The sequence below is a fragment of the Oncorhynchus keta genome, chromosome 7 (assembly GCF_023373465.1).
Source record: "Oncorhynchus keta strain PuntledgeMale-10-30-2019 chromosome 7, Oket_V2, whole genome shotgun sequence".
Classification (NCBI taxonomy): Eukaryota; Metazoa; Chordata; class Actinopteri; order Salmoniformes; family Salmonidae; genus Oncorhynchus; species Oncorhynchus keta.
This window is the reverse complement of record NC_068427.1, coordinates 3,812,916-3,826,009: the sequence shown is the minus strand read 5'-3', so window position 1 is coordinate 3,826,009 and position 13,094 is coordinate 3,812,916. Positions and strand designations below refer to the sequence as shown.

General features: G+C 41.1%; 2 protein-coding genes across 4 annotated transcripts in view; one reads left to right on the top strand and one right to left on the bottom strand.

Moving 5' to 3' along the window:
• The window catches only part of itgbl1 (integrin, beta-like 1), a 132,444-nt gene extending 128,258 nt beyond the window's left edge, over window positions 1–4,186 (top strand). Inside the window, exon 11 of the mRNA XM_035773088.2 lies at window positions 3,757–4,186. Within this exon, the coding sequence (XP_035628981.1) occupies window positions 3,757–3,845 (89 nt within the window). The 3' untranslated portion in view covers window positions 3,846–4,186. The remainder of the gene's footprint in view (window positions 1–3,756) is intronic.
• A 2,069-nt stretch (window positions 4,187–6,255) lies between these two features.
• fgf14 (fibroblast growth factor 14) overlaps window positions 6,256–13,094 on the bottom strand; it is a 272,457-nt gene continuing 265,618 nt past the window's right edge. For all 3 annotated transcript variants that reach the window (XM_035773085.2, XM_035773087.2, XM_035773086.2), the window contains 2 exons: window positions 10,932–11,130; window positions 6,256–8,818 (listed from right to left, as the gene is read on the bottom strand). In XM_035773085.2, the coding sequence (XP_035628978.1) occupies window positions 8,646–8,818; window positions 10,932–11,130 (372 nt within the window). In that variant the 3' untranslated portion in view covers window positions 6,256–8,645. The remainder of the gene's footprint in view (window positions 8,819–10,931; window positions 11,131–13,094) is intronic.

Genomic DNA, 13,094 nt, shown 5'->3' with positions numbered 1-13,094 from the left:
TAAACATTAAAGACATGTTGAAACCATACATTTCCTTTTATTTGTACATTTTTCAAACGATACAAATACATGAAGTTTCAAAAAAGTCCAGCAATGCAATTACGTTGAACATTACACATGGTTGTGAATAGTGTAGCTTGACCCTGCACTGGCGGGCAGAATGCCTCTTGCCTCTCTGCCTGCTGGAGGTACTGCATGATGGTTCCATCTGGATAAGGCATTTCTGTGCTGCGCCAGAAACTCTAAACGGGGAGGTGGTAAACTCCATTTGATTCGTATTATTATATTCCTCTTTCATTTACAAATCTCATGACATGAGTATGAGATGTGACTGTATCTAGGGGGATTTTTAGGGACAGATCGAATTTACTACAGGGGAGGAGATGGTCCAATTCAAGGTATCATAAGAAAATGCAAAAGCGTTTCTAAACTTTATTAGGGTAATATCAACATCAATAGACAAGCCAATGTTTATAGGGAAAACACGAGCAGAAGAGCAAATGTAAACCAGGAAAAAACGCACCACTCTCCCCTGTGCCCAATAAAACCCTCCCCAAATCAAAACAAAGTTTGACAACCACTATTTTGTACCATCCCTCCCCCAATGGTGGTCAAAGGTGTTTGCCACAGCTGCCAAACGTTGCTTCTTGTTGAACGTGGAACGAGGAAGAGCTCGGTTTTATTTGTTTGAAAAGTCTGTTGTTTGAAAATATATTGGAAAGTTCTTGGTAGCTAGCTTCTTAGTTTTGATCCCACAACGCAGTTGGCATCAGTTGCTGGGACTGCTTATCTCTTTCCCGTGATCCTGCCGACCAAGAATGGGTCTGAGGAGCTATTTGGTGTCGCAGCTAGCCTAGCTGCTAACTAGCTGCATATCAAGCTAGCAAGGTTTTCTTGAACACAGCCCGCGACACGGTTAGCCATTGTTGCTGGGACCGCCGATTGTCCCGGGTTTGTAGCTGTCTAGATCCCTGCTGATTGTTGTTTTCAATCTTCCCTGTGAACTGCTCTGTCTGGAACTGTGAGGAGTAACAGATCACCTACGTTGATAGCTGCCATGACAAAGACCAAAGCCGGCGGGAGTACCGTTGAGGACAGTGGTGTCTCTCTATCACACGTGAAGGATCTTTTAACCTCTCTAGGGCAGTGAATCACTGCATATGTAATACATAATCATCATTAGCTAACCAAACAACATTGCAGGAAATGCTGACTGAATTAAAGGTCAACTACACTCCAAAATGTAAATTTCTAAGATTTTTCCAAGACTGCAAAAGTCATCCCCTCATGTGGATTAAGCATTGTTGTAAACACAGAAAATCTTTTTTTTTTTTCGTTTTTAAATTAAAAAGTGTGAAGAAAATGGTAAAACCAGAAAAAATTGGGAAATAAGAAACCTGAAAAAACTCAAATGAGAGAACGGAATTTGGGAAAGAAACAGAAGTAGGCAAAAATAAAAATGGATTTTAAAAGGCCTTATCAAAGTTTTGAGGAAGGTTGAGGTCAGGTCCAATATTGACTATGGGGCGTCAGCGTAGCCTAGTGGTTAGAGCGTTGGACTAGTAACCGGAAGGTTGCGAGTTCAAACCCCCGAGCTGACAAGGTACAAAAATGTCGTTCTGCCCCTGAACAGGCAGTTAACCCACTGTTCCCAGGCCGTCATTGAAAATAAGAATGTGTTTTTAACTGACTTGCCTGGTTAAATGAAGGTAAAATAAAAAATGATCCCAAGAGGGAAAGAGGTTGGGCCATCCTATACTTTTTTTGAGTAATATAATATATACAATTTAGCAGATAGTTTTATGCAAAGCGACTTACAGTCATGCGTGAATACATTTTTACATATGGGTGATCCCAGGAATCAAACCCACTATCCTGGCATTGCAATGCATGACATGGTTATAAATGCTTTGTTAAGCCTCAATTTAATGTTATTTCTAAGGTCTTTATTAAGAGGTGCTTATGCCACCTATATTTGTCTTAGTGGGATATGTCACATTTGACATTGGTGGTTATGTCACATTTGACATTGGTGGTTATGTCACAGTTCTGAACCCTTTACAGAGCATGACTTACGTTTAAAGATGACTTGTAACACATTTATGTAGTGTTTTATGAAGGCTTTATGAATCCTTTATAAGCTGCACTTCATTTAAAGTTGGTCTCCCATTAATATTTCCTCAGGGCAGCAGGCAATTGGACAGCTGTTTAGAAGTACTTCTCTTATTGGACGCATGACTCCTGTGTCAGTCATAGTGTCACTCGAAGCAATGCTTTAACCACAGAATTCACGCAAACATTCATTAACAATGAGTGAGAAAAATTTGAGTGGACAAAGGGAATTCATAAATATGTTGGTTAAATGTCGCTGTTTAGCATATTAATGATTAGGGCATATGTCACAATTACCATATACATGAGGATGATTGAAACAGTGTTTTTTTTTTCATGTTTCACTGGGAAAAGTGACTTCTCAAAAAGGGGGGAAGGGGGGTTATGCAAATCAAAACAAACACTAGTAATTATTTGATTACTCCCCCCCTTCCCAAGGTGGCAGTACAGTGCACTCAATATTTTAGCATTAGAACCACGCAAACATCTGTCTGCTAATGTGGATGAGTTATTCCACATGTGGGAATTGTATGGATTGCTCAAAGCAGGAGATTCTCATTATGCATACAATTCATGAGCGATGTGGAGCATTCAATGTATTAGGAATGCCTGCTGGTTCATTTCATGCACCAAGGATGATAGTGCTGGCACCCTTTGAGCCTAGAGAGAAACGAGGGTGCAAACCTGTGACACAAATTAGAACCTTCAGTCATCATTAGAAACATCTAATTGTCTTTGAAAATAACTTCAATGTTTGGTTGTGTTTTGGAATATTCATTCCAGTGAATCACTTTAAGGGAATACAGCACAATACAGTGGACACAGTTTACATTGCTTACACCTCTTGGTGGTTCAGGGGTGGGACTGACAGTTGCAGGGACTTGGGCTCTGACATGGGTTCGAGTCTTGGCCGGGGCTATCCCCCAGACCTGTCACTAGACAGAACATCCAGAACCACGTGTACCTGTGGTTTTAAGATGTGGGAATTCCCAATGTGTGAATGGTTTTTTAATGATACAATGTAAAATACAGCACAACACAAATATGTTGGTTTCTCCATTCAGTATAACACCATCCCCATCTATCCCTGCTTTAATGCCCAACTCGGAGGCATGACACACAACACTACTCCACTTCTGAGAGTCTAGATGAGGGGATTTCTCCTGCCCTGATCTGCCCTGCCCATAGCCCAGTGAAATCGCTCACTGCATGACCAGACTTGCTCAAAAGAACACTCATTTCCCCTGTGTTCTCTTGTCGACACAGCAAAACTCCCTCAGCTATAGGCCTCAATATTAAGGCCAGAAATATAATGATTTCCTATGACCATTTCACAGTGTTGATCTGTCAGGCCGGCTCAGTATTTTACACCATACACACACACATTGTCTTTTTACTTCAGTACTTTTGTCTTTGACTTAGATTGAGCCTTATGTAATGGCATCATATAATACATTCACACCAAGAATGTAATCCCACTCTAGAGCATAACCCATAGCAACCTAAGAGAGCTCAGCCGAGCTCGAGCCCCCATCGTGGAACTCTGTCAGGGGGTTCAGGAACCTAGTTAAGAAAGCTAAGGCAGGCATGATTGGTCAGGTGGCTCTGTCACGTTACAGTTTCTCCTCTTACCTCTTATTGCAGGGAATGGGATGTGCAACTGCGGCAACTGTGACTGCTGGGATGGCTGGACGGGGAACGCCTGTGAGATCTGGGTGGGAACTGAATACTAACACCACAGAACATTTCAGTAGCTACACAAAGAGACTGCGCTGTCAGAGAAGGTGTGAAACACCAAAGGAAGGGGAGGAATGGAGAGCGCGATGGAGAGGAGGATAAAAAAAAAAGAAGTCAACCAAACTGGGATGTTATTCTTCATTCAGATTTCTGCATATCACTTGTATAACATTATTCATTGTACTGGTTACAAATCATCTTTATTTTTAACGATGTTCTTTTTTTTTTGTATGCAAGAAAAAAACTTTTGTAGCAAAAATATGTTTTTTTTTTCTCTTTAGAAGACCTTACCATGTAACCCTTTATATGCTTCCAATATAACTATATGTATGGCAAATGCTTCTGTAAGAATCATTACATATTCCAGAACGCTACACATAATAGGATGCAGGTACATGAACAGAATCCAAACATTGAAAACAAAAGGATAAATGTTTAACACATTGTGTGTGTGTGTGTGTGTGTGTGTGTGTGTGTGTGTGTGTGTGTGTGTGTGTGTGTGTGTGTGTGTGTGTGTGTGTGTGTGTGTGTGTGTGTGTGTGTGTGTGTGTGATTCTCACCAGTGGTGTGTTTTTTTGGGGGGGGTTAAAAGTGCTTGCTGACAAATTGGTCTCAAAGAACACCCTGCACTCAAGTCAAGAGTATCGTTTGAGCGTTTTATTTATTTTGTAATAATGAAACATTGAATGTGCCGCGTGACACAACATTTCTGCATGGAAAACAATGAAAATACCATAATCATACGTGGGTATAAATCTGTATTAACATGACATACATTTCTCCAAGTGGCACACTTGCAATTGTATATGTTTAAATATAAATGGTTTTAACAGTGCCTATTATCGCTGAAAACTATCACAACCATCATAATCTTCTACAACCGGTCAATCAATGCATGGCAATTCCCCCTTACTCGTGAACACCATGTCATGAACATGTTCAAGTGTGGTGGCTGAGAAAAGAACAGAAAACACACATAGCTCTATAGTGCCATGCTAGGTATTCATGTAACTTCAGAAGGTGGTTTCAGGGGATGTGAGTTTCTTTGACTCGAGAGCCCAACCTCTACCTGAAAACATGATTGATAGGATGTAGTAAAGAAAAACTGTAATGTAAATAATTCTACTTTGGCCTTTTCATGCTTTTTAGTACTAGCCAACCTTTCGTTTGATTTATCCCATCAAAATGACAGGTGCAATAATATACTGCACACTATATTGCATTAATGTTACTGACATTACAGTCACACCTTTATATAAATATTTGATTCAATATGTTGTATATAGGTATACAACAAACAAACTGTACAGTGCAGACAAACTTGTAGCATATATGTATGTAAAATTAGAAGTACATACCAACAGTTCTTGATACACATAGCCTACTACATGCAGCCCATCAATGCCATCCTCTCCCCATGCAAAAGATGAGAAAAAGGACAAAATCAAAAACTAAAACCTCTCCAACTACTTTTTGACAAATTAGTTGACAGAGGGAGAAAACTGAAAATAAACTGTTCGGGAATGATCAGGAAAACAACATCACGCACGACCCATATACAGTAGGAACAAAACAAAACAAACAAACAAACAAGATGGCGGCTAGAGAGATAAACAGACGCACATTTACACAGTCATTTACAAAAATAAAGTTCAGCTTTCGAAGAACCAGTCAACTGGTCTGCAGGGGCTTGGGTAGCCCAGCATGTAGAGTTCATTATGATGAAGGGAAATTACTGGACATGCATCCCAAATTGCACCATATTCCCTATTTAGTGCACTTCTTTTGACCAGGACCCATAGTGCAGTATGTAAGGAATAGGGTGCCATTTGGGATGCATCCTGGGTGTAATGTGGAGGGGACACCCGCCCTAAAGAAAAAAAGTATTATTTCAGCTCCATTGTGTATATTACGGCATTGTTATAATAGCATCCATGTAGCTTTGTACAGACAAGTGTTTTTAAGTCTAACTAGTAAATGTGCTTCAACATCCTCTAGAAAATAGGGGCTTAAAATCCCAATAAACTGGAAAATTATATCAGCAAATAAATCTCTTAATATATTTCCAATTTTAGCAGCATACAGTAGCTTCAGTCTACTTATCAACATTCTAAATCTTAGCTATCAATAGAATCCAGTAAATCAAGTTCAGAATTAAATCAGCAGATAGATTCAGATAATGGTTGATACATTGCTAACAGTCGTGATCAGATCAGGACTCCGAACAGAAAGTGCGGTGAAGTAGCTCCAGTGGAAGTAGGAGTGTGCCTAACAACATGCTAATTCGAGTCCCAAACAATTTCCAAACAACTCCTCACTAGCATTGGTCTGAACAGTACCTTTCCCTTATCCCATTGTCCAGGGATCATCAACTGGATTCAGCCGCGGGGCCGGAACTTAATGACAAATCATTTGTCAATTCCAAATAGACTGCAAGAAGCCCAAACAGATAACATTTAAACCTTGCTTACATGTGTATGCGATCACGTGTCTATCTTTTATGCGGGTGAATACTTAATAACAGATTTCCCAAATTAAAATCACTGATTTCCTGGTGTTTTTACAGTCTTTTATGTCCAACAACAACAATGACATTTTTTTTTGCTCAGTAAACTCGGGGGCCAAATAAAACCACAATTTGGCCCGCGGGCCGCCAGTTGGGGAACTCTGCCATAGTCCTATGTGGAAAAACATGCATGTAAATGTTTCTAGGTATCCCAAAACCTTGATTCATATGAACGCAAGATCCAAAATGACATCAATCAAGACCTTTCAAAGCTTCAGCAAGAAGGCCAGCAGAGAATCGATTCGTCAAATGGGATTATTTTTGTGAAAATGAACCATATGGTAAATCACAGTGGGAAAAAAGCAAAACCGGAGAAAGGAAAATCGAATCAGAATGCAGTCGGCTGCTGTTGCCATTGTACCACACAGCAACAACTGTGGTATCGTTCTGGCTTCTTGGATACTTTGGTCATTTTATGAATCAGTCTCTGTCATCTGTAAAGGTTGTTGAGAGAATATTCTGCTAGGTCTTTATTGGATGTGTTTGGTGGGTGAGACACCTTAGGCCCAGTTGTGACTGGATATATGTACTGGCATGCTGGGGATCAAGGTCTAAACAGGCACGTAATAGGCCAAGATGAGCGATACTGGACTCTTCATGCTGAGCTAGGAGAAAATCTTCTCGTAACATCTCAGAATATGTAGTATAATCTTTTGTTTTTTACAGTGAAAATGTTATAATATAAGCCATCTCTTGCATTGATTCTGCAAGAAAAATAGAACACAATACTAACCTTGCCCATGCTTTAGTTTCCTGAACAAAATGGGGATGCAGCCAAACCTTGAGTAAATGTGAATGTAAAATGGCTGCTGCCGTTGGGCTTGAACCATTTAGTCTAAGCCACTAGCCTAGACCGTTATTCAGAGAAGTCAGCGAGTGAGGGACTGTGGCCTACAAGGCCTATAGATATTCCTAGAGCCCTTGCTCAGAAATAAGAATTTAAGAAAAATAGATTTCAGGTTCCTATTTCCCGACCGGATGAGGCAGAGCTCACCGCTGGTAGGATCAGATTGTGATATGTTTACACCTATACACCACTTGTTAAAGCATTCTCCAACACACACGCACATCTGGGTCTGTATGTGTGTGTGGGCTCCTCGCATTGATTGCAGTGGGGGTAATTAGCACTTCATCAGCTATGATTGTGTGAGCTGTCCTCCAGTCTTTCTTTATTGAGCTCTAAAAAAGCAACACGCAGCCTGAGACTCTGACTCTCCCCTCGACGTAGATGCTGTGTGTGTGTGTGTGTGTGTGTGTGTGTGTGTGTGTGTGTGTGTGTGTGTGTGTGTGTGTGTGTGTGTGTGTGTGTGTGTGTGTGTGTGTGTGTGTGTGCGTGCGTGCGTGCGTGCATGCGTGCGTATCTGTAGTGCTTCCCTAACACCAGACTTCCTAAATGAGTCCCTGGAACCACGCCACCGGTGGCATCTTATTTATTGTGTGTGTATTTCAGTGTCAATGTGTCTGTGTGTGTTGAGTATACATCGGCATGAATGCGTGTATTACAAAACCACACACTGCCCCTGCAAAATGTACTTTTTTTCTAAGTTACTCAACAAAGAGAAAAATGTGAGAATAGAAAGAGAAAGAGACGGGAATATACTTGTAAAAAGTAGAAGATAGCAGTCCATTTTCTTTTTTACTATGTGTGTAAAGCATCTACCCCAGAACATAGCTGGTGCACTGTGGTATAGAAAATAGATCTTAATCACACACACTGTTGCAACAGGGCATATATGTAGAGGGGGTGGTCTTGGGTTGCCGTCAGCAAGCAAGGTATCACATGTGGCCGTGAAACACACATCATTTTTACGGATTCCATTGTCAGAGTCACTCTTCCTTCTGTTTTGGGGGGTGGGGGCGGAGGCGACCACCCTTCTGCATCGATCCCCCATTGATGAGTTAAAGAGAAAGAAAGAAAGAGAGAGAGGAGAAGAAAGGAAGGAAGGAAGGACCGAGAGATTGCCTGGAACTAATCCACAGAAGAAAGAGGGTGCAGGTTTGGAGTCTGGTAGGGAAAATCCCTGACTCCATCATGTACGTCCCTCCCTCCCTCCCTCCCTCCCTCCAGCCACACACACACACACACACACACACACACACACACACACACACACACACACACACACACACACACACACACACACACACACACACACACACACACACACACACACACACACACACACACACACACACACACACACACACACACACACACGGTGACTTGTGGCTATGTGGGGGGCTTAGCAGCAGTAGCAGTAGTAGTAGTAGTAGTAGGCTTGCTGACTGGTTTGCCTCCATTCATCACTGGGGGGTCGGTTGTGCTTTTACTGGGAGGGACGGCTGTTTTGGGCGCTTTGGTCTCTCCTACATCATGCAACGATGGCTCTCTGTACATAGCAACTGTGAGGGAGAGAGATAATAAAGAGAAGGGAGGAGATAAGGAGGCAAGGAAGGGTGAGAGGGAAAAAGAGGAAGCGGGTAGAGAGAGAGATAGAGAGGGTAAGAAAATAGAGAGAAAAGAAGAAAGGGAGAGAATGGAGGAGAGGGGGAAGATTTAGTCAAATCCAGAGCAAAATAAGTCTTATTTCTCCTCTTTTCAGTCCAATACCTTGTAAAACTAACCACGTGGCTCCTTTTTCACCAATGACTGCTAGCATGAATGATATAATCAGTTTTAAGTTTTGTTGATGCAGAGGCTTCTATTTGTTTTTGGAAATCATTCCAGACCACACCAAAAGGGGCAAAAAGGGGGCGAAAAAAAAGACCAAAAAAGTGTCTAACACATTATTTAACCTGTGACTGCTGCCGTAGTTAAGTAAAGGTTCAATTTTAAAAAATGTATATATCTTCCTCTCCTTTCTACAGACCCCAGTCTGAATGTGGCCAAAAAGCCTTTATGCAAAATGAGCAGTGGGAACCTCCCAAATTATCCTGCACTTTACGCTCCCTGCACTGCAGCTGTGTCACTGTCACGACAGTGCAGCACAGGTTCCTGGAGGCTTCCATGTTTAAATAATGGACACAAATCTGCCAGGGAGGGGAGGAGAGTGTAGACGCACCATAAAGCATCAACATTTCATGGCCGCAAAGACAGGGCTTGTCCCTTCCCCTCTGTGCTGTATGCCAACCTGTGAATTATGGATGGGAATGACAAATATAAATGATACGTCAAGGGGAAGATAACCATCCTTCAGTGTAGCCGTGGGCGGTTACTCGATAGACTTGTTCCCTCGAAAGACACTACCGTGACAGGGTCTAGGTGTGGGATGGTCATTCCGAGGGGTGTGGAGGATGCAATTGTGCTATTGTGAACCTGCAGGCATGTGATGGCTTTACATGTGAATGTCTTGTGTAAGATTCTGGTGATATATACATCAACCCTGCCTCATCGGTAGCCCATACATTTAATACGTTTGACACCTCTGACATGAGGCATAAACTTGGTACCAACAATAAGTAGTAGGGTAGCAAAGGGAGGGTATATTACTGGAAACTTTTGAAGTTTACCAGCAAACTACCAGAATGTTTGTAACTTTCGCCTTTTGGGGTACTTCGGATTATCACAGGTGTCTGTAATTATCTCTGGTCCTCTGTGTGACCTCATCACGTGTAAAATACACTGAGTGTGCGAAGCATTATGGACATGACATGCCATATAGGCATAGACTGACCAGGTAAATCCAGGTGAAAGCTATGATCCCTCTTATTTGATGTCACTTGTTAAATCCATTTCAATCAGTGTAGATGAAGTTGAGGAGGTTAAAGACGTTCTTTGTTGTTTTTTTGAGACAATTGAGACACGGATTGTGTATGTGTGCCATTTAGAGTGTGAATGGGCAAAACAAAAGATGGAAGTGCCTTTGAACGGGCCTGGCGCACCGGTTTGTGTCAAGAACTGCAACGCTGCTGGGTTTTTCACGCTCGTCAGTTTCCAGCGTATATCAAGAACGGTCCTCCACTAAAAGGATATCTAGCCAACCTGACACAACATAACAGTTTATATAAGAAAAATCGAATAAGATGATTTTAAAATAAGAAATAGAATGACAAAGCTATAAAACGTTATCCTAAATAAAAATCCATTAACTTAGTGAATATCATTGTTGTTTAATATGAGGGTTTCAGCATGAAATACTATTTATATGTAATAATTCTATATATGAATGCATTTTTTGAAAATTCAAATATAAATGACCAAAGTTACCATAGATTGCCATAGATTACCTGTTAGTTACCAACATTACAGAAGTTAAACTTTGGTAAATTACTAGCTTTCAGCCAGGAGAAAAGGTTCATATACAGTAGAAGGTACAAACATGTTTTGCAAAGGTTATCCTTGAAAGAAGTCTAGCAGATATAAATGCCCTACTTTTAAGTTCAATATATTGCCACTCATCACAAAACAACAAAAAATATATTTGCTGCTCTCTTGCTTATACTGCTCCAACGCCCCTGAAACAGTTATTTTCTAACGAAAAGAAAAAATCAAACTCAGAATGTGGTGTTGGCATACCTTCTAATGGCTTGGGCAGGAAGTGAGCAGCTGGTTTTGTTTTCTTCACTCGATTCCCCTTCATGGCTTGGCCCTCTTTGTTGAGCCCCAGGAACCAAGCTCTCCCTGACTCCTGTTGCCTGTACAGCATCGACGAGTAGATCACATAATAGTTCTCAAACACAGACTCTTTGAACTTGCATTCCGCCGTAAAGAGTTCCTGCAAAGACAGAAGACAGGTTAAGTATCATGTCTACGTGGCAGAGCCATGGCTAAGTGGTAATGGTCCCCGCTCTCAATACATGTATAACTCCCCATCGGTGACCCGGTTCAATCCCATAGTTTACCCAGTAAACCAAAATGGGTTCTGTGAAAGTTGCCAGAACATTCGTTACATTGTTCTCATAACGCAAAAACTGTCCAGTTGTGTTTATCATTACACAAAGTTTGTCTTGCAAGAACATTCCCAGAACACATGTAGTCTGTTCCTTACCTGGAAACCTCATGAGAATGTTTGGGGAATGTTCTGCGGTGGTTGTTACAGCTGTGCACAACATTTTAGTGAATGTTTGGAGAACATTCCAAGGATATTTAATTTAAAACATTTTCCGAAAAGAAAAACATTTTCATCAAAAACATTATTTGAATGCTTTTGGGATGTTGTCCTAATGTTCGATAAAACAGTAACTAGAACTTAATGGGAATCTTAGCAAATTTGATGGGATTTTCCCCAGTTTGCTGGGTACCCTTCCAACGCTCTCTCCTCTCCACACCTGTATCCCCAATTGTAATTTATAATTTGTACAATAAATCTTTAAAAAGTCAAGTTCTTAAAAACATGACGTATCTTGTTCTTATAAGAAATATAATTTATGTTCCATTTGGGTCTTGAAGCATACTACTTCACTACTATGTGGTTCACTATCACATATGGCTCTGGCAAGAGAAGTGTACTATATATTAAGATGTCATTTGAAACACAAAGCCTTTGTCCAAAAAACAATGAACATAATTCATGTTTGAACATCTAGCCATATCCAGAGGTCACAAAGACTAATTTTATGCAGCTCCACTACACAATACGTAAAAAAAAAAAGAAGCCACGTTCGGCAGGATTACCAACACAGACTGACGAGCTGAAATACTCAGACGCCCTGAATGTGGCAGACCAATCCGAACTCCTCTTTCGGCATGTCCAGCCCTCTCATTATCTCAGCCAATCATGGCTAGTGGGAAGGTTGCCACTTTTTCTGTGGTTTAACCAACAAGGCTAGTAATTGAACAATTTGATTCGTATTTACAGATGGCATACAAGTTTGTTATTAAGGCACATGAAAGTTCACATGTTCCAGAAGGCATTTCTGCCAAAAACGCATTTTGTTTAAATTTTTTTTTTTTTACATTCAAACGGCTCTCCTATGAAGTCGTGACTTTCGACATACGACTAGTTTCCTGAATTGTGTAACAATTGTTTAGGAGCCCGTAAAACGGCAGCCATCTCCTCCGGTGCCATTCTACATTATATGCCTAGATGCCTCAATTTGTTACACTAGCTGGATTATATCTGTGTGTATGCTGTGCTAGCAAACACCCAAGAAAGTGTCATGAAAATACACTCGTTACATCTGTAACACTTTGTGCAAACAACCTTGTAGCTAGTCCAAAGACCTCATCATCTTTCACACACCCCTTTTTGTCAATGACAAATGAACACCACATCTCCCTCCGCTTTACCCCCATTCATCTCATTAAACTGAAGAGAACATGAGGGTAATGAAGAGCTTTCCACATTATCTGCCCCACATCAGGGTTTTCATTTGGGGTGTATTAATAAACGCCTGGTAATGCTTCAAGGAGTTCTGGTTGGAGAAGTTAACTTTAAAGCCTATTCAGCACACCCCCACAAATGCCCTGTTTGAATAATTACAAAATGTACCCTCCCTCCCTCCCTCCCTCCCTCCCTCCCTCCATTCCTTAGAGTTTATTTATCGCTGACATGATTGGTCAATGTGAGAGACCCCACTACTAGCTTACACCTATCCAGCCAGAGCAGCAAATTATTTGAACGGGTCTGAGCCACAAAAAGAGACGCTCAAATCCCAATTTCTTTCCGACGTTTAATCTTCTTCCATGCTGTTTCCCCTTGCTAGGCATTTATGAGTGGGACTTGATGTAGTTAATAAA